The sequence below is a fragment of the Drosophila tropicalis genome, unplaced genomic scaffold, assembly GCF_018151085.1.
Source record: "Drosophila tropicalis isolate 14030-0801.00 unplaced genomic scaffold, ASM1815108v1 contig_463, whole genome shotgun sequence".
Taxonomy (NCBI): domain Eukaryota; kingdom Metazoa; phylum Arthropoda; class Insecta; order Diptera; family Drosophilidae; genus Drosophila; species Drosophila tropicalis.
Window position 1 is genome coordinate 74,342 of NW_027172929.1, and position 24,609 is coordinate 98,950.

A 24,609-nucleotide genomic window follows, 5' to 3' on the forward strand; every position below is an offset into this window, starting at 1 on the left:
AAATCGGCTATGCCATTGTGTGTATACCCTACAAATACATACTTGATTTGACTCAACAGCCACACATTACATATGAGCTGGAATAATAAATAAAAGTCATAATCGTTTTTCAAAATATATACATGAAAATATGCTTTATATACATTCCTGTATGTCGATCGAAATTCATATGCTCCTTTTTTACAGGGTCTATTGTTAGTTTTGACTGCGAATTTGAACAATAATTTAGTCATAAATTGGGAAAACATTATCAGTATCTAAATAAAACAAGACAAATAAAATTGGAAACGTGATTAAATTAATCACACTAAAGCAAACTGCGCATTTAGTATACAAACTATAAAATACTTCTTCAACTTATTGTAGGTAAATCAAAGAAGTAAATAAAATTAGCACGACTAATATAAATATGTATACGAAATTGGTACGATTCGTGGAGATATTGAGAAACTATATTCTACAATGGATTATTTTGCATGAAGGTATGGCAAAACTCTTATCGTGGTATCAAGAAGAACATTTTATAGAATTTATGATCTCCTGATTAAGGTGGAGCAATTATGTATAAAAGACCTGAAGAAAGCTACTGAATCACAAGTTGTTTCTGCAACATGAAAGTCTTCATTACTTTTCTGGCTTTGGCTGTGGCCTATGCCGCTGCTGCTCCCTCCAAGGGAACCGTTGGCATCATTTACCCCAAGGATGAGGTGAAGACCAACAAAATCGAGGGTCGCATTACCAATGGCTACCCAGCCTATGAGGGCAAGGCTCCATACACCGTTGGTCTCGGCTTCAGCGGAGGTTGGTGGTGCGGTGGTTCCATCATTGGCAACACCTGGGTCCTGACTGCCTCTCACTGCACTGGTGGAGACGGTGTCACCGTCTACTTCGGCGCCACCTGGCGTACCAATGCCCAGTACACCCACTACGTGAGCAGCGGCAACTTCATCGATCACTGGGTCGATGATATTGCTCTGATCCGCATCCCTCATGTTGATTTCTGGTCCATGGTCAACAAGGTTGAGTTGCCCAGCTACGGCGAACGCGACAACCAATTCCAGGACAGCTGGGCTGTTGCCTGCGGCTGGGGTGGCACCTATGATGGCAGCCCATTGCCCGACTGGCTCCAGTGCGTCGACTTGCAGGTCATCAGCAACAACGAGTGCGCCTCCGTCTACGGTAACACCATTGTCAACACCAACATCATCTGTGTCCGCGTCACCGACGGCAAGGGAACATGCCAGGGCGATTCTGGTGGCCCATTGGTCTCCCACGACGGTAACAAGTTGATTGGTGTCACCAACTTCGGTTCTGCTTCTGGTTGCCAATATGGTCACCCAGCTGGATTCCAGCGTGTCACCCACCACTTGGACTGGATCCGTGACAACACTGGCATCTCCTACTAAAACAACTGAATTGAATTAAACGAGCAATAAAAAAATTTTAAATTAACTTCCTAACTGCTTTCCAATCAAATTTTTCCCTTCTGACAGCGGTCAACTCTTAAAATAAGCTTTTAGGTAAAATATCTGTGAATTCGTCACTCTTGTATTAGAAAAAAAATTTTAATATCATTCTCGATGCGCTTCATAAATTGACAGAGAAATTTAGCTTCTCTTATAAGGATAATAAACTTATATAGTTATTAAGTCAGCTTTAAATAAATTCAATCTTTGGATATCTTCGAATACATTAAAAAAGTTTTAAGTATCAACCAGCAGTCGGCACCCATACAGTCAGAAATGTATGTTGCAACACACACAAAGTGAAGAACTTTTATTGCTTTACACTAAAAAAAACTGAATAGCTAAAATAAATTGTTTAAAATGTTTCTTAAAATGTTTACACGCTTTATAATTATGTAATAAAGGTAATTTAATGTTATTATTTAATGCAGTATAACCTGCTTTAAAGGAATTATACAGCAAATAACGCATTGCACATCGAATCTAAATTTTCAATAAGGAATAAATAAATTGTTCCATTTGTCAACAAACCATTTTTTCAGTGGACTTTTGACATTTTTTTCTGACAATCACAAGTCGAATTGTTTCCGAAGTGCCATTGCCAAACCTATGCAAGCATTTACAGTGTATGTGAAACGGCAGCGCTGCGGCAGAGCTAGGCCTTAGTCCGGGGAATGGGCCGTGCCGACCAATGATTTAAACAGTCGCTTTAATCGAAATTTAGCAAATTTCAACATAATGATGTATGTACATACATACTTGATAGTTTGAAAACTCAATGTCGACGTTAATTTTGAAAATCGTTCCTAAATTTACATACACATTTACATATGTAGTTGCAGGAAATTGTTATCAAAATATAGTAAAAATTTTTTTTTAACATTAAATTAGTATAAAAATAAAGAAGTTGTCCTGAAGACATAAATGCATTATGAAATGAAAAGAAAATGCTAAATTAAAAATTTTTAAATTATTTTTATTGCTTTATAAAGTGACGTTTTTTAGTAAGAAATGCCAGTGTTGTCGCGAATCCAGTCCAAGTGGTGGGTAACACGCTGGAAGCCAGCTGGATGACCAGCTTGGCAACCGGATCCAGAAACCCAGTTGGTAACACCAATCAATTTGTTGCCATTGTGGGAGACCAATGGGCCGCCAGAGTCGCCACCGCATGTACCCTTGCCATCGACGACGCGGACACAGATGATGTTGGTGTTCACAATGCTGTTGCCATAGTAAGATTCGCACTCAGAGTTGCCAATGACCTGCAGGTCGACGCACTGGAGCCAGTCGGGCAATGGGCTGCCATCATAGGTGCCACCCCAGCCGCAGGCAACAGCCCAGTTGTCCTGGTATTGGTTGTTGCGATCGTTGTAGCTGGGCAGCTCAACCTTGTTGACCATGGACCAGAAATCAACATGAGGGATGCGGATCAGAGCAATATCATCGACCCAGTGATCGATGAAGTTGCCACTGCTAACGTAGTGGGTGAACTGGGCATTGGTACGCCAGGTGGCACCGAAGTAGACGGTGACACCGTCTCCACCAGTGCAGTGAGAGGCAGTCAGAACCCAGGTGTTGCCAATGATAGAACCACCGCACCACCAACCGCCGCTGAAGCCGAGACCAACGGTGTAGGGAGCCTTGCCCTCGTAGGCTGGGTAGCCATTGGTAATGCGACCCTCAATCTTCTCAGACTTGGAGATGTCCTTGGGATGAACCACGCTCTCGTAAGCCGAGGCGGAGGCGACAGCCAATGCCAAAATAGTAATGAATACCTTCATGTTGCTCAAACAACTTGTGCATTGGTTTTTCGCTCAACGGGCTTTTATACCTACAAAACCCCAAGTGCAATCTAAGGATCATATATATGTCCACCATCTTCGGCATTTACGAGCACTCCGAGATAAGAGCCCTTCAATTGGAATTTGTAAAATTATGGGCCGAAAGTGATTTTTTTCAAATTGGCGTGCGCGGACATAGTTGAGATTAATAAGATTTATGAGTCTGTGGTCAAACTTTTGAGTACTTTAATATCAGATCACTGCAGGTTTATCTTTGTTTATAGAAAGGAACTAAGCTTCACAGCGGGAAATAATTGGTATACTTATACATAGAGTGCATTTGTGTCTTAGGTATCATTGGCTGGTACATTGATGCTGTATCGACTTTATATGTAACTGATTGAAGATTTTAGATTCTTAAATATTTGCAACTTTATTCAACTTTTGCAAAGTTTCTCAGAAAATGTAAGCTGTAAATTTGTTTTTTCACAAGAGTTTAATTGGTAATTTGCCATTCGATGTGAAGAGGTACTCTTCATATACACATACAGAAGTGATATGTATACTTCTTTAAAAAAGTGTTCTGTGTGCGAACTTTCGTTTTTACAAAATACCAAAAGAATTTATATTGGAGATACAAACCATGACTGGCAATTGAACATTTTATATAATTGCTGAGGTCACATAAATAATTGCAATCTTTCCTTTGGTTTACTTAAGGAATGAAAATATTTGTAATCTTTCCCAGACTGAGTATCGCAAAAATAATTTGTAAGGGCCTTATCGCAGTATATACCAAACAAAACAAAGTAGTGAAATATATATGATCCTTAGATTGCAGCATAAGATATGCAGTCGGGTATAAAAGCCGGCTGAGGGAAAAACCAAAGCACAAGTTGTTTGAGCAACATGAAGGTATTCATTACTATTTTGGCACTGGCTGTCGCCTCCGCCTCGGCTTACGAGAGCGTGGTTCATCCCAAGGACATCTCCAAGTCTGAGAAGATTGAGGGTCGCATTACCAATGGCTACCCAGCCTACGAGGGCAAGGCTCCCTACACCGTTGGTCTCGGCTTCAGCGGCGGTTGGTGGTGCGGTGGTTCTATCATTGGCAACACCTGGGTTCTGACTGCCTCTCACTGCACTGGTGGAGACGGTGTCACCGTCTACTTCGGTGCCACCTGGCGTACCAATGCCCAGTTCACCCACTACGTTAGCAGTGGCAACTTCATCGATCACTGGGTCGATGATATTGCTCTGATCCGCATCCCTCATGTTGATTTCTGGTCCATGGTCAACAAGGTTGAGCTGCCCAGCTACAACGATCGCAACAACCAATACCAGGACAACTGGGCTGTTGCCTGCGGCTGGGGTGGCACCTATGATGGCAGCCCATTGCCCGACTGGCTCCAGTGCGTCGACCTGCAGGTCATTGGCAACTCTGAGTGCGAATCTTACTATGGCAACAGCATTGTGAACACCAACATCATCTGTGTCCGCGTCGTCGATGGCAAGGGTACATGCGGTGGCGACTCTGGCGGCCCATTGGTCTCCCACAATGGCAACAAATTGATTGGTGTTACCAACTGGGTTTCTGGATCCGGTTGCCAAGCTGGTCATCCAGCTGGCTTCCAGCGTGTTACCCACCACTTGGACTGGATTCGCGACAACACTGGCATTTCTTATTAAATTTAAAAAGCAATAAAAATATCTATGAAAAACTATTCTGTCACTGGGCTATAATTCTTAAGGAGGCAGTGCAGCAGGGACGAGTTTCATTCAAGTGGCAACTTTAGAGTTTCATTCATTGTTTTGCCATCATTAGGTTCTCCTCTGCTGTGTTATCAGGCGTTTTGACGATTAAAATTACTTGAATTTATTTACCCAATTAAGACATAAATTTAATTAAACTCAGCTAAGACTTACGATAAGATAATACTTCGTGTTTTAAATGCAATCAACTGACCGAAGAAGTAAGCGAAGTACGCAATTTTTTGATTAGTTGAGAACATTCTATATATTTATATAATTATTTAAACTGTAAACTGTTTGTAAGCTCAATTTTTGCAGTGAGCTTTTCAAAATTCATATTGTCGTCACATATATAAATCTGCTTACTTTTCTATTGCCTACTTTTTAGCGTAGGAAATGAAAAAAAAATTAAACATTAACAATTTATATTATTACTCACGATCAAGTGTATACCGCCCCAATGAAAACCAAATGGTTGCCCCCGGCAAAGCTGTCCTTGCTACTTATTCGGACGATAGCGCACTACCATATAGCACCAAATGTCGCTCTGAGGCAGCTTCAGATATGCAAGGGAACCTCAACATTGAGTTTGGTGCAAGCGATGGAACCAAAAGGTCAACGAATAGAAGACCATAAATCCCTGCTACACACTAAAAAGGCTCAGCGACCACACCCCTGCTATTTAATTAGAAGGCGTAACCCTTGGTATCTTGGCATCACGCTCGATAAACGCCTTACATTGGTCACCATCTTAAAGATACGGCAAAGAAAATTGTGGGCAAAGGATGCAGCAATTAAGGTGGCTGATCAACAGGAAATACATGGGCCAAAAGAGCAGTTTACAAAAACTTCATTGCTCCATCCGGCTTTATGGTGTGCAGATCTACACTGAAATCAACCTGCATACAGTGGAGCACGTCGGCAAATATAGCGACCGACTGAATTTTTGCAAGACCTTGCTCCCCAAAACTTGCTTTACCAAAACATTGTTCAAATTTTTGACGTTAGATTAATACAAAAGTAGAGGAATTTCCATCATTGGAGGCGCAAAGATTAACTGACCAGCTGTGTTCGACTATTCCATGTTGAAATGAATAATGTTAACTTCAAATTGTTTAATTATTTTTATTGCTTTCAAAAGTGACGTTTTTTTAGTAAGAAATGCCAGTGTTGTCGCGAATCCAATCCAAGTGGTGGGTAACGCGCTGGAAGCCAGCTGGGTGACCAGCTTGGCAACCGGATCCAGAAACCCAGTTGGTAACACCAATCAATTTGTTGCCATTGTGGGAGACCAATGGGCCGCCAGAGTCGCCACCGCATGTACCCTTGCCATCGACGACGCGGACACAGATGATGTTGGTGTTCACAATGCTGTTGCCATAGTAAGATTCGCACTCAGAGTTGCCAATGACCTGCAGGTCGACGCACTGGAGCCAGTCGGGCAATGGGCTGCCATCATAGGTGCCACCCCAGCCGCAGGCAACAGCCCAGTTGTCCTGGTATTGGTTGTTGCGATCGTTGTAGCTGGGCAGCTCAACCTTGTTGACCATGGACCAGAAATCAACATGAGGGATGCGGATCAGAGCAATATCATCGACCCAGTGATCGATGAAGTTGCCACTGCTAACGTAGTGGGTGAACTGGGCATTGGTACGCCAGGTGGCACCGAAGTAGACGGTGACACCGTCTCCACCAGTGCAGTGAGAGGCAGTCAGAACCCAGGTGTTGCCAATGATAGAACCACCGCACCACCAACCGCCGCTGAAGCCGAGACCAACGGTGTAGGGAGCCTTGCCCTCGTAGGCTGGGTAGCCATTGGTAATGCGACCCTCAATCTTCTCAGACTTGGAGATGTCCTTGGGATGAACCACGCTCTCGTAAGCCGAGGCGGAGGCGACAGCCAGTGCCAAAATAGTAATGAATACCTTCATGTTGCTCAAACAACTTGTGCTTTGGTTTTTCCCTCAGCCGGCTTTTATACCCGACTGCATATCTTATGCTGCAATCTAAGGATCATATATATTTCACTACTTTGTTTTGTTTGGTATATACTGCGATAAGGCCCTTACAAATTATTTTTGCGATACTCAGTCTGGGAAAGATTACAAATATTTTCATTCCTTAAGTAAACCAAAGGAAAGATTGCAATTATTTATGTGACCTCAGCAATTATATAAAATGTTCAATTGCCAGTCATGGTTTGTATCTCCAATATAAATTCTTTTGGTATTTTGTAAAAACGAAAGTTCGCACACAGAACACTTTTCAAAGAAGTATACATATCACTTCTGTATGTGTATATGAAGAGTACCTCTTCACATCGAATGGCAAATTACCAATTAAACTCTTGTGAAAAAACAAATTTACAGCTTACATTTTCTGAGAAACTTTGCAAAAGTTGAATAAAGTTGCAAATATTTAAGAATCTAAAATCTTCAATCAGTTACATATAAAGTCGATACAGCATCAATGTACCAGCCAATGATACCTAAGACACAAATGCACTCTATGTATAAGTATACCAATTATTTCCCGCTGTGAAGCTTAGTTCCTTTCTATAAACAAAGATAAACCTGCAGTGATCTGATATTAAAGTACTCAAAAGTTTGACCACAGACTCATAAATCTAATTAATCTCAACTATGTCCGCGCACGCCAATTTGAAAAAAATCACTTTCGGCCCATAATTTTACAAATTCCAATTGAAGGGCTCTTATCTCGGAGTGCTCGTAAATGCCGAAGATGGTGGACATATATATGATCCTTAGATTGCACTTGGGGTTTTGTAGGTATAAAAGCCCGTTGAGCGAAAAACCAATGCACAAGTTGTTTGAGCAACATGAAGGTATTCATTACTATTTTGGCATTGGCTGTAGCTTCCGCAGCTGCTGCTCCTAATACGGCCGTTGTCCATCCCAAGGACCTGCCCGTGAGCGACAACAAAATCGAGGGTCGCATTACCAATGGCTACCCAGCCTACGAGGGCAAGGCTCCCTACACCGTTGGTCTCGGCTTCAGCGGCGGTTGGTGGTGCGGTGGTTCTATCATTGGCAACACCTGGGTTCTGACTGCCTCTCACTGCACTGGTGGAGACGGTGTCACCGTCTACTTCGGTGCCACCTGGCGTACCAATGCCCAGTTCACCCACTACGTTAGCAGTGGCAACTTCATCGATCACTGGGTCGATGATATTGCTCTGATCCGCATCCCTCATGTTGATTTCTGGTCCATGGTCAACAAGGTTGAGCTGCCCAGCTACAACGATCGCAACAACCAATACCAGGACAACTGGGCTGTTGCCTGCGGCTGGGGTGGCACCTATGATGGCAGCCCATTGCCCGACTGGCTCCAGTGCGTCGACCTGCAGGTCATTGGCAACTCTGAGTGCGAATCTTACTATGGCAACAGCATTGTGAACACCAACATCATCTGTGTCCGCGTCGTCGATGGCAAGGGTACATGCGGTGGCGACTCTGGCGGCCCATTGGTCTCCCACAATGGCAACAAATTGATTGGTGTTACCAACTGGGTTTCTGGATCCGGTTGCCAAGCTGGTCATCCAGCTGGCTTCCAGCGCGTTACCCACCACTTGGACTGGATTCGCGACAACACTGGCATTTCTTATTAAATTTAAAAAGCAATAAAAATATCTATGAAAAACTATTCTGTCACTGGGCTATAATTTTTAATGAGGCAGTGCAGTATGGGGGCTAGGGACGAGTTTCATTCAAGTAGCAACTTTCGAGTTTCATTCATTGTTTTGCCATCATTAAGTGTTTCTCTGCTGTGTGTTATCAGGCCTTTTGACGTTTAAAATTACTTGAATTTTATTATTACCCAAATAAAGACATAAATTTAATTAAACTTAGTATAGATTTCAGATAAGATATGCAATTCTTCGTGTTTTATATGCAATCAATTTATTCAAGAAGTTTAAGATAAAGTTAAAAAAAGTTTAAGTTAGAGTTAATTTCGGGCACTTCAATGTTTGTATTCCCAAATTCCTAGATTCTTCTGTTTTTTTCGTGTAATTAAAAGTTTATTATTTAATACAAATCTGTTAACTTTCAAGTTTGTACGCAATGACAGTATCCTTCCTCTAGAAGTTTTTTGATATGTTCGTTCGAGCTTGATAAATTTGGATCAGTTCAATATATCTATTGACTTTAATGAAAAGAATTAATGTTCCCGTATCCTTCAAGAACATTAGTCTATAGTGATTTCGATCGGTTATAAACAATTTATGCAGTAAATGGAAGGCTCAGAGTCCTATAAGGACTCGTCTCATTGTGTAGATCAAATATATTTTGAGCAAAGATACCTTTTTCTATGCGCTGAGTAGTTTTGATTTAAATAAATATGACTCTTTTGTAAGAGTATACAAATATTATAAAAACGGCCAGAAAAGTTGCCTTGTTGCACGTACAGATACGACCTCAAGAGTTTTAAAGATATATATGTATTTACAACCACCTCGAGTCGACAAACTAATCACCATTCAAATGTTAATTTATGACATATATTTAATATTCGGTCACTTGGTTGATAAGACTCGTCTATATAACAAACAGATATTTTGCGAATTTTCGTTAGTTGCTTATTCAGCATGAAGCTATTAGTGTTCCTAGTTTTGGGTGTGGCTGTCGCTAGTGCTGTGCCCACTCTTTCGAAGAAGCCTGTTCCCATACAGGAGCTGCAGTCCAATAAGATCCAAGGACGCATCACCAATGGATATCCGGCATATGAGGGAAAAGTTCCGTATATTGTTGGTTTGAGTTTTATCAAGGATGGCGTGAATACCTGGTGCGGTGGCTCTATTATTGGCAATACCTGGGTGCTGACTGCCGCTCACTGTGTCAACGAACGCGAAGCTGTGACGATTTACTTTGGAGCCAGTTTCCGTCATGAGGCGCAGTATACCCACTGGGTAGGCAGCAACGACTTTATTCGTCATCCTGATTATCAAGATAATTTGAACAATGATATTGCTCTGATTCGTACTCCCCATGTGGATTTCTGGTCTCTGGTGGATCGTGTTGAATTGCCCAGCTACAATGATCGTTACAACAGCTTCGCTGGTTGGTGGGCTCTTGCCTCAGGATGGGGTGCCACCTGGGATGGTGACGGCATGTCCAACTACCTGAATTGCATTGATGTCCAGATTATTGATAACAATGAATGCCACAATATCTTCGGTGGATATGTCATCGATAATACCATCTGTATTTCAACTGTTGGCGCTACCTCCACCTGCTACGGTGACTCTGGTGGCCCATTGGTCTTGCATGATGGCAACAAATTGGTGGGCATCACTTCCTTTGGACACTGGGATGGCTGTGCTGCCAGTCAACCGGCTGGTTTCACTCGTGTCACTGGCTACTTGGACTGGATTCGCGATCACACTGGCATTGCTTACTACTAACATTTGTAAACGAAACAGATATAAACCAAGTATATCTAATCTGCACTTCAAACTCAAATATTTTGTTTTTCTGTTCCATTTCTATAGTGAATGGGTTATAGGAGGAGGGTTTATAGGGTTATGGGAGAATGTTTGAAAAGGGGCGTACTTATATTCATAATCAGCTGAAAAACACTCTGAGTGGTTAATTGTGGCAAACAAAGGGCTTTATCACCTGTTGTAAATTAGTTTCACACTTCATATAGTGCTTCCAAACAAATCTAAACAAGCACTTTATAACATGTTTAAGTACAAATATCAACCAAAAGCTTTGCTCGGGGTAAAACTTGCACTTAAAAGAAACTTGAAACTCACCAAAACCACTTTAAAATTACTCAAAATATAAAATTAAAATGTTTGTAAATACGATTTGCACTTTACCGCCCCTATCGGCCAATTCAGTCCCTGCGGTTCGAATGCAATGATGAATTTACAGTCATCGCCGGCATAGGCCATACCTCATTAGCCGCCTTTGTTACATACAATCATTAAGTAAACAATTACGTATACGCACAGTGTGAAAGCTAATTAAATAATATTTTCGATAATATTCGAAGAGCACAAAATCATAAGCAGATTTTCTGTATGCTAAATTCTTAAAACTAATTGAGAATTACTATTGAAGTCAGCACTTCCAATCTGTTCTCGATTTCCGAGGGTCGATCGTTAATTCATATTTTAAAATTAAGTTTTTGTATTCCAAAAGAGGAGTAACAGAACACCGAGTGCTGAAGATTTTGTAGATCCGAAAATTCGTGTGGTTATGGTCCATCCTATTGCATATTTATGGAAACAAGACAACAACAACAAATATTTTTGGTATTTACAATTCAAATGTGTTGATTTTGCCCTGCTTGGGACTTCTTTAAGCTTTTAAGTCTACAAAAAAGCCATTGCTGAAATGGACATACAAACAGATATGCCACAACCGATTCAGCTAGAACAAATGTATATACATACATACATACATATATGTATAAACTTTTAAAAGTTTGGCCGCAAAAGAACCAAAACAAAATTTCAAAAAGCTAGTGCGGAAAGAAATGATGATAAGAAGATAAGTTCATTGATCGAAATTTTCAATCCGGGTTGCCGCGTCTAGTCTGAAATAATTTGCCAGACGATAAGACTCCATTTAGTACAATGACCACAGAGAAATAATTGATATTTCGATAGAAACTATTAATTTATTGGGGGAATTCTTTAGTAAGAGATACCAGTATGATCGCGAATCCAGTCCAGATAGCTGGTGACACGAGTGAAACCATCTGGTAGACCAGCTGTGCAGCCATTGGCAGCCACAAATGAGGTAACACCGACAAGACGGTTGCCATCGTGGGTAACCAATGGGCCACCAGAATCACCAGCACAGGTTGACTTGCCATCAGGAGTGGCAGTACAGATGACATCATTGGTGATCACATCTGTGCCATAGACAGATGAGCATTGCGAGTTCTCGATGATCTGTTGATCCACACAGTTCAAGTAGTCCGAGACGGTGCTGTCATCGGATGTGCGACCCCAGCCGGAAGCAAGAGCCCACCAACCAGCATAGTTGTTGTAACGATCATTGTATGTGGGCAATTCCACCTTGTTGACCAGTGACCAGAAGTCCACATGTGGGGTATTGATCAGAGAGATGTCATTGTTCAGATTGTTGGTATTATAGTTAGAGTGCTGTCTGAAGTTGCCACTGCCGACAGTGTGAGTGTATTGGGCCTGTAGACGCCAACTGGCTCCATAGTAGATGGTCACGGACTCAGCATTGTTTGTGCAATGGGCAGCTGTTACCACCCAAGTGTTGCCAATGATTGAACCACCGCACCACCAACCACCGCTGCTGCTGCTGAAACCCAGACCAACAATATAGGGCACTTTGCCCTCATAGGCCGGATAGCCGTTGGTAATGCGACCCTCAATGCTAGAACCGCTACCCAAGGGAGCGTCCTTATGGGGCACGACAGATTCAAAGGCCGATGCTGAGGCCACAGCCAAAGCCAACAAACTGAGGAATAGTTTCATTTTGTACGAATGGACTGACCCAATGTCTACATTGTGAGTTATTTATATAGGACATGCTATAAGAAGACTTCCACTTGAAAACTCGTCTAGTCTTATCATTTTTTACGTAGTTAGATAAGTATTCAAAATCAGTTTAATAAGTTTAACTTTCTCTCATTGTTTTTCCAATTGCCCACGCGTGCCAAATTTGCACCTCTTCAAACTACAAATAGCCCAGTCACTTTAATTAAAAGTTCAGTCCACTCGATTTCAATTCCATTCATCGATTGAAAAGATTAAACTGCTGCCCATTGAACACCATGGGGGCCCCAGATAAGCTTTTTGTGGATGATAATAAACAATGTATAAGTTATCAGAAAAACCATTCATTAAATGATCAATGAGTAGCAAGGCAAAGGAACTTTAATGTTTTTTGAAAAGGAATGAACTTGATCAAACATTAAACACATTTTAATTATTTCTCTTTTACTGGGTGGCACACTTAAGAGCGGAAAGAGAATTTAATATAAACTATCAGATTGGCAATTCAATAGTTTTACTTTTAAGTGGTTTGCAGATACATAACTACATGAATCCCCCTCGAGCGTTTATTAGGTCACTCTGGTTAAGGCTGGTCTACCTTTTGGTGGTATTCAATATGATTAAGTACAAAGTTTAGTTTAGTTTCAGAAATTTTAGCTTAAAGTTTGGTTATTTTTAAGGGTATTTCCACAATTATTTTAAGACACTAATAAAATATAAGAATTAATAAATTTAAGATAAATTCTGATTATATAAATCTTGATTTACGTTTCAAGTTATTCATATGGAAAACCTACTACATTTTTATGAATTGCTTATCAGTTTGTACTCAATACTTTTGCTCAGCGATAGCTTAAATGAATCTCGGTCAGAAGGAAACACTTAAAGCGTAAAACTAATTAACCGACAAGTGGAAAAATACAGACTTAAGAGCGAATGATATGATAAAGTCATTCCCTATAAAAGCGTTGGCCAACATGATTGCGATTGAGGTGAATTGTGTTGCCATTATGAAAGTAGTCATTGTATTGGGTCTAGCCGCTCTGGCTATTGCATCTGTGTCTGCCAAGAGCACTGGCATTCATCAGCAGGTTCACCCCAAGGATCAGCCCAAGGAGAAGATCAATGGACGCATCGTAAACGGGTATCCAGCCTACGAAGGCAAGGCGCCCTATGCTGTCGGTTTGGGTTTCGCTGATGGTTGGTGGTGCGGTGGTTCCATCATTGCCAATTGTGACTGCCGCCCATTGCACGAACGGAGCTAGCGCTGTGACCATCTACTATGGTGCCACCTGGCGTACCGAAGCCGTTTTCACCCACTGGGTAGGTAGCGGTGACTTCATCCAGAACTCGAACTGGCCTAATGAGAATGGCAATGACATCGCCCTGATCCGTACACCTCATGTGGACTTCTGGTCGAATGTGAACAAGGTTGAGCTGCCCAGCTTCAACGATCGTTATAACATGTACGATGGCTGGTGGACCGTTGCCTGCGGTTGGGGCTTGACCACTGAAGGATCTCTGCCCGATTGGTTGCAGTGCGTTGATCTACAGATCATCAGCAACTCTCAGTGCGCTCAGACCTACGGCAGCATTCCCGATGGCATCCTCTGCGTCAACACTGAGGGCGGCAAGTCCACCTGCTCTGGTGACTCTGGCGGCCCATTGGTTCTCCACGACGGCGGCAAATTGGCTGGCATCACCTCTTTCGGTGCCGGTGATGGTTGCGTTGCTGGTCTTCCAGCAGGCTTCACTCGTGTCACCCATCAATTGGAATGGATCCGCGATCACTCTGGCGTGGCCTACTACTAAAATGCTCTCATTTACCTCAAATATATTAATCGTTAAAAGCAAATTGATAAAGAATAGTTTATTTTTTATTTACTTACTAATAAGTTATGCAGTCGTTTATTTGAAAAGTAGCTTCTCTCAAGGGTTTTCTCATATAACATGATTATGTGAAAATACATATATCGAAACTTTTTTTTAAAAGAAATATCCTTTCGTCTGCTAGGTCGACCAAATAAATGTTGTCCTTGTTTTTACCTCAACCCTTTTGCTTTGCCTTTTTTATTACTTAACCCTAAGTCGTTATTATGTAAAGCTCTTTATAATCAAGTTGTGGCTTAAACTCGTGATTTAAATAAAGCAAAATATTTTAATTCGATTAAAAAAGATTCATTTGAGTTATAGAAATATTTAAAATCTCCCTAAGATCTTGACATGAATAAAACTTTTAAGGAAGAGATTTTTAAGAACTAGATCCGAATTCCTCTGATATCTGTAAAAATGAAAATGTTATTCAAATGTTTTAAAAATAGAAGCGCGAGGGGAACTCGATTTTAAATCTTGTAATCGTGCTTGTAATCTACACTTTCTAGAGCTAAAGACTACGCCCTTGGCAATCGCTTTCACAATCGAAATAATAATTTAGAAATCAAGAAAGTTTTTATAGTTATTTGCAATTTATTTCCTTCGTTGAAGAAATGGTTTAATAGTAAGCAACACCAGAATTGTCGCGGATCCATTCCAATTGAGCGGTAACACGAGTGAAGCCAGATGGAAGACCAGCAGTGCAACCGGCACCAGAAACCCAGGAAGTGACACCAACCAATCGGCCGCCGTCGTGGAGAACCAATGGGCCGCCAGAGTCACCAGAGCAGGTGGACTTACCGCCTTCGGTGGAGACGCACAGAATACCCTCGGGTTGAGAGCCATAGGTCTGAGAGCACTGGGCGTTGCTAATGATCTGCAGATCAACGCACTCCATCCAGTCGGGTTGGTTGCCAGAGGTGGTCAAGCCCCAGCCGCAGGCAACAGCCCAAGCGTTGTCGTACATGTTATAGCGATCGTTGAAGCTGGGCAGCTCAACCTTGTTCACATTCGACCAGAAGTCCACATGAGGGGTACGGATGAGGGCGATGTCGTTGCCATTATCATTGGGCCATTTGGAGTTCTGGATGAAGTCGCCGCTGCTGACGGTGTGGGTGAATTGGGCATTATCTTTCCAGGTGGCACCGTAGTAGATAGTCACAGCGCTAGCTCCGTTTGTGCAATGGGCAGCAGTCAGAACCCAATCGTTGGCAATGATGGAACCACCGCACCACCATCCGTTATGGAAGTACAGACCGACAGTGTAGGGTGCCTTGCCCTCGTAGGTTGGGTAGCCGTTGACAATTCTGCCATTGATCTTGTTGTCGGCGGGGACATCCTTGGGATGCACCTGCTTGGGCACAACGGTGCCAGCGGATACTGTGGCCAAAGCCAGAGCCAATACAACGAACACTTTCATGGCGAATGAATGAATTACTCGTACTGCTTCTGGTCACAGCCAGCCCTTTTATAGCGAATTCTGTGGCCAACTCTGGCACGTCAACTGATTAAAATAATTCAAATAAAATCTCTTCATCAGAGTCCCTAATCAAGGAAGAGCGTGCAAAAGTGGTAAGGTACTTCTCTCTACCACATTTCCTATCTATGGGAATGCCAGCAATTCGAATTGATAATGGCTCACAAGAATCAAATCTACATACATGCATATGTAGGTATTATCAATGTGTGGTCTGCCAGATATATAAATACGTATGTATATGTATTTCATTAAAAACAAACACACACACATACATACATACATGTATAAGCAATTTCAGCTTTTAAGTGCTTCTAGACAAAAGCAAAGACAAGCTATAAACAGAAACGTATATTAATAAATTTACTTACCAATTGGAATTTGCTTGTTTAAATAGTTTTCAGGAATTAGATTATGCTTAATAAAATAGTTTTTACGTCTTTAACCGTTTGCACATAACAGCACATCTTTAAATATATTTGCACATATGTATGTATTTCGTTTCACTTCACTACAATAACAGAGCGGGGGGCAAATGTTCTCTAGCTGATCCAGCAACTCGATTCAACTGCAGCTGCGGTTTCTTATTAGTTTTTTTACATTCAATCCTTAGATCTCAAAACGTACACTTTTCATTTTCGCTTCTAGCTTTACACCGGACTTTCAACTCTGTTTTGATCCTGGCTTTCTTAGTATTTTCGATACGCGGGCTTTCGATAACATTAACAGTGTTGATCAGGAAAAAAAGAAATAAATCGAAATTGACTTAGAAAATTTGTTTTTTGAATAAAATTGCCAAAACAAATACATTTGCATTTTGGAATAACATTCATTATTATTATCATTGATATTTCAAAGTGAAATTTTCTACTACAAGATAAGAGATAAAAAGCTTTATGGTTTTGCTGTCTTTTGAAATGTGTTGGCAGTGATACGTTAGGTGATCTTTTGTTTAGATACACATCATCTCTATTTTCTATCTTTGCACATAATTTTACCACTCTGCCTCCTAGTGACTTTCCAATGGCTCTCAAACTTTAACAGTAGGCTTAAATTTCGCGGCATACGCCATGGCGCCGATCTGTTAAATTTAGCATTTTCACTGTTAAATGTTAACATTATGGACAATCGATTTTATAAAAACAGCAACCCTGCTTTTTGTTTTTGTTTAAATAAGAAAATAATTCTTGAGTTATAGTCGGAAAATTCATCAAAGATAAATAAAAGGAAATGCTTGGCAGACAGCCAACCAACAAATAATTATGGAAAATATTGTTTATAATTTTGCAAAAATAACATTTACTCCGCATCCTAGTTCTAGTTGGTAATTAGTGTGCGATTGCCGCCGCTTGTCTTTCATTCCATCTGACTGCAATATAATTTCTTTCCTTTCTTAGCACCAACTTTGACTGGAGTATCAGCAAGCCAATAGCTATGTCGGACACTGAAGAGGAGGCTGGCTGTTCGAGACCACCGCCACCACGACCAGCAGCAGCAACAACTGCTTTATTGGCCACAGCACACACTCCACACTCAATTGATGAGGACAGCATCTCCAGCCAGGACTCTTGCAGCGACTACAACGACAATGAGGAAAATACCGATGCAGATGTGAGTGACGCTCACAGCAGTTGCAGCTATGCGGCAACCACATCATCATCCACAATACCAGGTAGCCGTGGCGGTGTCTCGCGTCGTCGCATGCCCGCACGCATAGCCAAGGATAACTTCAATCGCATTAGCAGTGCCATAATGAAGCCCTTGAAGAAGAAGCAACGACGTGAACTGAGCACAAATGTCCAGACAATAAAGAGTATTGAGAAAATCTATATGAACAGCCAGCATATGAAAAAATTCAGACCATCCAATTTGGAAACCATCTTCGAAGAACCCAGCGATGAGAATGCCGCCGATGCAGAAGATGATAGCGAGGAGCAGGGTTCTGCATCCATTAGCGAGCAAGTTCGTATTGTGAAATTCGGTTCTCGCAAACTACGACGGGCGATCTCGTTCAACGATGGCCTCAATAAGAACAAGAATTTGGTCAAGAAGCGTCGACTCAAGGTCAAGAAGACCTTTGGCAAGCGGCTGGCTCTCAAAAAAATTTCTATGACCGAGTTTCATGATCGACTCAACAAGAGTTTGGACAGTGCTATGGTCGATGAAGAGGACGAGGACGAGCAAGAGGGTCAACTGTTGGCAAATGTTAACATCAAGTCCACCATGGATGATATGCAGTTGCCGGCCATCTCATTGCCAGCTAGCAGCAGCAACACGTTTTAACGAGAGACTGACAAATTCAAATCAAATACTTTATCTAGGTTAAGACATAAGATTAATGAAATTGAAGAGGGGGTATTGAATATATACATACATATTTCCAAAGTAATTTCTATTGCTAAAACCAAATTGTTCGATTATTTTTAAAAATATTATGTTGCGTTAAAATTGTGAGTTGCATTTTACCATGAAATCATATTATTTTATCGCAATTTAAAAAGTCCAAACAAAGAACAATCAGAATTAGTAAAATAAAAAATTTGTTCATTTTTTTTCTATTTATTATTTTTATTTTATATTTGCCTGTCTAAGTTTTTTTTTTTTTTCTTCCTTATATTAATTATTATTTTAAGCAATATTTTGGATATCTTTCATCTTCTGAAAAATTTAAATTTTATATGTAAATTTTTTTTCTTTGCTTCACGCCTACTCATAATATCAATTAGTTAGTTAATTAACTTAAGTAAGATAATTTGTAATCAAATGCACCATATTGAAAAAAATTCATCTAAAAATATAACCCTCCTCCCCCCATTTCAGTGGGGGGCGGTGGGCAAATTGAACTGATACCATGAACATCAAATTCAGAGAGTAATTTAATAATTTATTCACCATATTCAAATCAAGTCTGTAAATATGAACAACGAGAAAAATTAAGGTCTAAGTCTAGATTTTACATGAAATACGTTTAATTGAATGAAAATACACGAAAAATACTTTAAGTTTTATGTGAAACATATTATGAAATAAAAAAACATTTCAATTTATTTCATAATTTCACAATTGTATTTGCTTCAATCATATGTATATAGAACATTTTTCAACATGGCTTGAGTATATATTACTTCTAGTATATAGAATATCTTTAGAAACTTAAAATTAAAGCTCGTAGATAAAAATTGTTTGATCTGCAGATTAAGGCCTTCTTCTCCTCGACTTCCACAATGAAGTTAGAAGCTTTTGGCCAATAATCTTAAACGAATACTATAAAGAAATCTTAATATATAGAAAATCTAAGTTAACGAAGACGTTTGCTTCAACAAAATCTGATTAAACTGATTTATATTTTGTTTAAACTTTACCTTCTTTGTTGACTTTGCCCATTGTCTTAATGCATAATTTAATAATGTATTCCGAATAGTACGATGATTCTTGGCATTTCATCAGTTTGCTAGGAAAGTAGGAACTGAATATGTTGTTGAGGCATTGGCCCCCTCCCCCTTGTAAATAAACACACATACGAGTTTATAACTAATCGTAAAACGCACAATCAACATTAAACAATAATCATAATAAAACATCAGCAGCAGCAGCAACAAGAGGGAAATGCCAACTAACTAATAAGTTGGTAAATAGTGCGAGCCATTTGCTTGGTGCTAAATTAAATAACGGCAAATGCATTAGCAAGTGCAACAATAAAATAATAGTGCAAGAAAAAAAATAACAACAACAACAACGAAAGAAAGAAAAAAAAAAAGATTATTATTCATACATAAATACGTAAATAGTTGTGGATAAACATGCAACTAGAGTTGGAGAGTTGGTTAATTCATAATTTGCGATTATGCATTGAATATCGACGCACAGCAACAACAACAACAACAACCATAAAGGTGATGGGGTGGTGGTGCAGTGGTGTGGAGTATGGGGTGTTGCATGGGGCGTGGGGCATTTGTTACAGACATTTGCATAATCAGGCGCCACAACTTGCTACTTTTTGCTGTTGATTGTTGTTTGTTGTTGTTGTTGTTGTTATTGTTGTTGTTGTAGCCTCATTACATTTCTTTGATTCGCAAACATACATATCACCGTACAGCCGATCGAGAGCCAACGAGACGATTTGATTTATTTGCTTCGCTAGCCACAACGCCCCAATACCCTGCCCCCCACACCAACCCTCCCCCCTTCCATTCCCCTTTCCCACGACACCAGCATGAGCTCAGACTCAGACTATACCACAAATGATTTCCTAAAGAAAATACTTTCAACACCCCAAAAAAAGAAATATATATATAAACAATAATAGAAAATGTAAGTATTGTTGTTATTTCACAGCACGAATTAATTTAATTATAAAATACAAAACAAGATTAAAAAAAAAAAACACCAAAACCAAAAAAAATACGCCAATATTTTTATAATGCACTCAGCGAGAGTTTTATTTCCTTGTAAGAATACCAAATGGCAAATTATCAATTTGGCAGCATGCAACAAACAAACAGTTGCATACCTCCACCATACACACACACACAACCACCCACCCCATGCAACACCCACACATACAGAGGGGAGTGTGTGTGTGAGTGTGTGCAAACCAATGCCACTTGCTGTTAATTTGTTTATGAGAAAATCCGCCACACCCACTGAGCCCGGCCATAACCTTGAGCATTGAGATTCAGCGAAATGAAGACGCCAACGAAGACTCCGCCGGCACCACCACCGCCCCACCCCTTTGCCCAATTAATCAACTTCAAGTTGTTAAGGCAACATCTTTTCATTTTACTATATCTTCCAAATGGATTAAACTTTTACATTTTAGTCTTTGGATTATGCTGAGTCCAAGTTGTTTAATCGCGGGTTTTTAAGAATACTTAGTCCAATATACTATAACAAATACATTTGGGCGTGACGGTTAGTTGTTTAAGGCGCAGCCCCTTTACACTAATTCTGATGGCGCCCAAGGGTATGCAAGCTTTGCCGTTCTTGTAGCATTGAAGATATAGTATCGCCATTACAACTCTGAATTCTTTTGCAAAATCAGTTGATGATAGAACTTGGTAGTTCTTGAAGTAGAGAAAATTACTTTCGAAATCTTTTGGCCGATTCCTAAACGATTTTACTTAGATTTATATTGAACCGATTCATGATTTTTGAAATTAGTTTGCATTATCAATCTTACTATATACATATATACACATTTCCCACATATTATGTGAATATCTAAAACAAAATATAGGTAAAACGTTTGTTAACTGATTACATTTCGTTTTATGGCCATAAATGAAATGTGTCGCCAAATCGGCTTTTGGCTTAAAAAAGAAAATAAGGAAGCAAATCTTGACCCACTGGACAAATTTGAGATTAAAAGCCGGCTTGGCTGGTATTACCAGAGTGGTAGACTATAGAGTAGTTTGCTGGGTGGGCTAGGGGGCGAGAGGCTATCAAGGAAAACAACTTTTTATGTTTCCACATCCCCACATTCTCCCCATCCACCAGCGACCATCATCCAGCTGTAGGTCTCTCTAACTATGGGACATAACAAAAGACAAGGCCAAATTGTTGACATGCGAAAAGACAAAGTGCAAATATGAAATGGAAATGAAAATGAAAATGGATCGTCCGTCGTCGTCAAGTGTTTTTGCCTCAACTGTGAAATTTGCTGAATGAAAGACTCTCACTATCTCCACCCCACTCACACACTCTCTCTATCTCTATCTCTTTCACACTCTCGCTGTGTGTCTATGATGTAATAGCTCCAAACGCTAGTGCGATCATAGTAACTCGAGTTACAACTTTATATGCAATTTAAATATGGTTAAAACAACTAGCAAAGTTGATATATATAACCAAAAAGATGAGACACACACACGTGAGTGGGAAGAAGAAACAGATAGCTGCTGCCAGTGAGTGAGTGACAGAGACAGAAAGTCGCGTTGAACGTTCAAAGGTATGCAAATTGATGCAACTTCAGTTGGGGTACTTCGTACAATTGCTACTGCCACAATACACTTACTCTTACCACGTTTTTGTACCCTTTACTCTATTTGCTATAGGTATACTAAGCTCGCATTGGCAATCGTCCAATTATATATCAGACTTAATAGACAACTTGGTCTAATCATGGCCTTAATTCTGTTCTGTCCTTAAACCCTTGAAAACTTTAAAGCTAGACACACTAAATTATGCAAACGAAGCTTATTTCTACCTTTGTACGTAATTTAAAAAAACAAAATGCATATCCTCCCACATTTTTTAACATTTTATAGTTAAATTTGTTATACTTATACTTAATATATTTATCTATTGTTCTTCTAAATTTCATAGAAATCGAATTTAAAACCAAAGAGTTATAAGATCCAGCATTAAGGGCCAAAGTGCTTTAAGGGAATTCCTTTAGCGCTTCTTGCTGATGAAGACCAAAAGAAAAGCTTATAATATAATTCTATATACATATCTAACCAAAACTAAATCAGATCCATTTCAAAATCGTATCGTTTACAAAATTAAAATATATAGAAAACCGATTTGGCTAGCATTTTAAAACCGTTTATGATGACTGAGGATCAAATCTAGTCTAAAAATAGCCAATTTCAGTTACTTTCATTAAAAGTTTTCAAAGTCTTTTACACTTGTCATTAAATTTTTAGTCTCAAGCCTTTTTTTTCAAATTTTGTTATTAGTTCTTAGCTTCTGGGGATTCCCCTAAATATAATTCTCTGCTACTTTATATACAATTTTTTCAAAGAGTATACCAAAGTCGGCGTATTGCATTTGCTTTGTTCATTTTTCACTTATGTTTTTAGTTTTACTCGCACGTCAAATTAATGCCCAACTAGATGAAATAATTCCAAATGTTTCCGAGGAGTTTATAAAAATGCTGCCAACAAGCGCGCGACTCCACAGTCGTAAACGAGTCTTTGAAAGCGCATGGAGGAGAAGCCACCAACAACGATCACCGGCAAATCCGAGGGAGAAAAGCAAAGAAAACGAACGAAAAAAAGCAAATCCAAATCAAACGCGTAACGGCTTCAATTGAAGTTTTTCAATTACAAACGTTTTTCTTAGGTTTTTTTTTTTTTTTTTTCTTGTTGTTGCTGCTGTTAATAAACAAATCAAAAGTGAAATAAACATAAACATTGTGGCGTAAATTAAATGCGTTTACGAATTAAAAATCAACGCAAATGTTTAAACAATCGGTCAGTGTCCACAATGTGCTAACACAGCAGAGGCCGAGACTTCGACTGAGATGCCAATCGGTATTGCTCCTGCTCCTTTTACTCCTCTATGCCATGGCCGGAACAGAGGCTGGCTCACTCGACTGGCAACAGGTTAAGCCAATGTATCTGGTCTCCATGTATCCGTCGTTTGATATGCATCAAAAACATCAACAATCAACGCAATCAACTTCACTGTCAGCCTTCTCCTCGCTGGAACAAGATGCGGAAGTTAGCGAGAGTCGTCATCATGAGCATGAGCATGCCATGGACATGCTGGCCAGTAATGAGGATATATCCACAGATCGCGACGAACCCGAACCATTGGTCTTGAATCTGGAAACGACACCATTGATGGAGCAAATGCTACCCGAGGGAGCCATGGCCATGGATCGTATATTTGGTGGCAATGTGGGAAATCCGCATTGTTTTCCCTATCAAGTGGGCATGCTATTGCAGAGACCCAAAGGTCTATATTGGTGCGGTGGTTCACTTATATCGGAGCAATATGTTTTGACTGCCGCTCATTGTGTGGATATGTATGGCAATTTATTTGATCCTGGACCATCTTTAAAGCCTCTAGTCCCTCTAACTCACTCTCTCTCTCTCTCTCTTTGTCTCTGTTTGCAGGGCAAAACGTGCACTTGTCTTTTTGGGCGCCAATGAAATTAAAAATGCCAAGGAAAAGGGTCAAGTTAGATTAATGGTACCGAATACCAATTTTCATATATATCCCACATGGAATCCAAAACGTTTGAAGGATGATATTGCCTTAGTACGTTTGCCACATGCTGTTAGCTTTAATGGTGAGTGATGGGTCGGGGTCACCAAATATAGATATGTATGTATGTATGTATGTTTACATGGCCATTCACTTTCAGAACGCATCCATCCCATACAGCTGCCAAAGCGTCACTATGAGTATCGAAATTTTAAAAACAAACTAGCCATTGCCTCCGGCTGGGGTCGTTATGCCACAGGAGTTCATGCCATTAGCAATGTTTTGCGTTATGTCCAGCTGCAGATAATCGATGGAAGGACATGTAAGAATAATTTTCCATTGTCATATCGTGGCACAAATATATGCACCAGTGGACGCAATTCCCGTTCCACTTGCAATGGCGATTCTGGTGGCCCTCTGGTCCTGCAACGGCGTCACTCCAAGAAACGTGTCCTTGTCGGCATTACATCATTTGGCAGCATTTATGGTTGCGATCGCGGCTATCCGGCGGCCTTCACCAAAGTGGCCTCCTATTTGGATTGGATAAGCGATGAGACCGGCGTACATTCCTATCAGGACACCACAGAAGCCATTTTCTTTGACCAATACATCAAGGACTATAGTAAAAAGAAGCGCCAGCAATCGAGTCGCAAACAAATGGAAAAGCAACGTGAAAAAGAGGTTGAGCTAGCAGATGATGATGATCAGCCGGATGAACTCGATGTGACATCCTCATCATCATCATCGTCGACGGAGGAGCGTCCACCAGCCAGATCCAAGTCTGAATATGAATTTTATTTTCTATAGTACTAGATTAGCAAT

The 24,609-nt window shown here is 40.3% G+C and overlaps 10 protein-coding genes and 1 pseudogene across 10 annotated transcripts; 7 read left to right on the forward strand and 4 right to left on the reverse strand.

Moving 5' to 3' along the window:
- The first annotated feature begins 589 nt into the window (after window positions 1-589).
- LOC137574499 (serine protease 1-like) lies at window positions 590-1,452 on the forward strand. Its single transcript, XM_068286837.1, has one exon. The coding sequence runs from the start codon at window positions 612-614 to the stop codon at window positions 1,404-1,406; it is 795 nt and encodes a 264-aa protein (XP_068142938.1). The 5' UTR covers window positions 590-611; the 3' UTR covers window positions 1,407-1,452.
- A 969-nt stretch (window positions 1,453-2,421) lies between these two features.
- Window positions 2,422-3,249, reverse strand: LOC137574487 (serine protease 1-like). The gene has a single exon (XM_068286819.1). It carries the CDS (start codon window positions 3,245-3,247, stop codon window positions 2,468-2,470), a length of 780 nt encoding a protein of 259 aa, XP_068142920.1. The 5' UTR covers window positions 3,248-3,249; the 3' UTR covers window positions 2,422-2,467.
- Window positions 3,250-4,153: 904 nt separating this feature from the next.
- Window positions 4,154-4,971, forward strand: LOC137574493 (serine protease 1-like). The gene has a single exon (XM_068286829.1). The coding sequence runs from the start codon at window positions 4,157-4,159 to the stop codon at window positions 4,934-4,936; it is 780 nt and encodes a 259-aa protein (XP_068142930.1). The 5' UTR covers window positions 4,154-4,156; the 3' UTR covers window positions 4,937-4,971.
- Window positions 4,972-6,104: 1,133 nt separating this feature from the next.
- On the reverse strand, window positions 6,105-6,933 carry LOC137574497 (serine protease 1-like). Its single transcript, XM_068286833.1, has one exon. The coding sequence runs from the start codon at window positions 6,928-6,930 to the stop codon at window positions 6,151-6,153; it is 780 nt and encodes a 259-aa protein (XP_068142934.1). The 5' UTR covers window positions 6,931-6,933; the 3' UTR covers window positions 6,105-6,150.
- A 904-nt stretch (window positions 6,934-7,837) lies between these two features.
- On the forward strand, window positions 7,838-8,662 carry LOC137574492 (serine protease 1-like). Its single transcript, XM_068286828.1, has one exon. The coding sequence runs from the start codon at window positions 7,839-7,841 to the stop codon at window positions 8,625-8,627; it is 789 nt and encodes a 262-aa protein (XP_068142929.1). The 5' UTR covers window position 7,838; the 3' UTR covers window positions 8,628-8,662.
- Window positions 8,663-9,604: 942 nt separating this feature from the next.
- LOC137574464 (serine protease 1-like) lies at window positions 9,605-10,479 on the forward strand. The gene has a single exon (XM_068286787.1). The coding sequence runs from the start codon at window positions 9,606-9,608 to the stop codon at window positions 10,419-10,421; it is 816 nt and encodes a 271-aa protein (XP_068142888.1). The 5' UTR covers window position 9,605; the 3' UTR covers window positions 10,422-10,479.
- A 1,148-nt stretch (window positions 10,480-11,627) lies between these two features.
- Jon25Bii (Jonah 25Bii) lies at window positions 11,628-12,487 on the reverse strand. Its single transcript, XM_068287182.1, has one exon. It carries the CDS (start codon window positions 12,480-12,482, stop codon window positions 11,664-11,666), a length of 819 nt encoding a protein of 272 aa, XP_068143283.1. The 5' UTR covers window positions 12,483-12,487; the 3' UTR covers window positions 11,628-11,663.
- A 1,021-nt stretch (window positions 12,488-13,508) lies between these two features.
- LOC137574773 (serine protease 1-like) lies at window positions 13,509-14,358 on the forward strand (annotated as a pseudogene).
- A 591-nt stretch (window positions 14,359-14,949) lies between these two features.
- LOC137574774 (serine protease 1-like) lies at window positions 14,950-15,822 on the reverse strand. Its single transcript, XM_068287183.1, has one exon. The coding sequence runs from the start codon at window positions 15,793-15,795 to the stop codon at window positions 14,995-14,997; it is 801 nt and encodes a 266-aa protein (XP_068143284.1). The 5' UTR covers window positions 15,796-15,822; the 3' UTR covers window positions 14,950-14,994.
- Window positions 15,823-17,011: 1,189 nt separating this feature from the next.
- Window positions 17,012-18,325, forward strand: tant (tantalus). Its single transcript, XM_068287180.1, has 2 exons — window positions 17,012-17,176; window positions 17,250-18,325. Exons 1-2 carry the CDS (start codon window positions 17,115-17,117, stop codon window positions 18,133-18,135), a joined length of 948 nt encoding a protein of 315 aa, XP_068143281.1. The 5' UTR covers window positions 17,012-17,114; the 3' UTR covers window positions 18,136-18,325.
- Window positions 18,326-23,033: 4,708 nt separating this feature from the next.
- On the forward strand, window positions 23,034-24,594 carry LOC137574698 (collagenase). The gene is made up of 3 exons (XM_068287102.1): window positions 23,034-23,605; window positions 23,697-23,872; window positions 23,948-24,594. Exons 1-3 carry the CDS (start codon window positions 23,034-23,036, stop codon window positions 24,592-24,594), a joined length of 1,395 nt encoding a protein of 464 aa, XP_068143203.1.
- The last annotated feature ends 15 nt before the right edge of the window (window positions 24,595-24,609 follow it).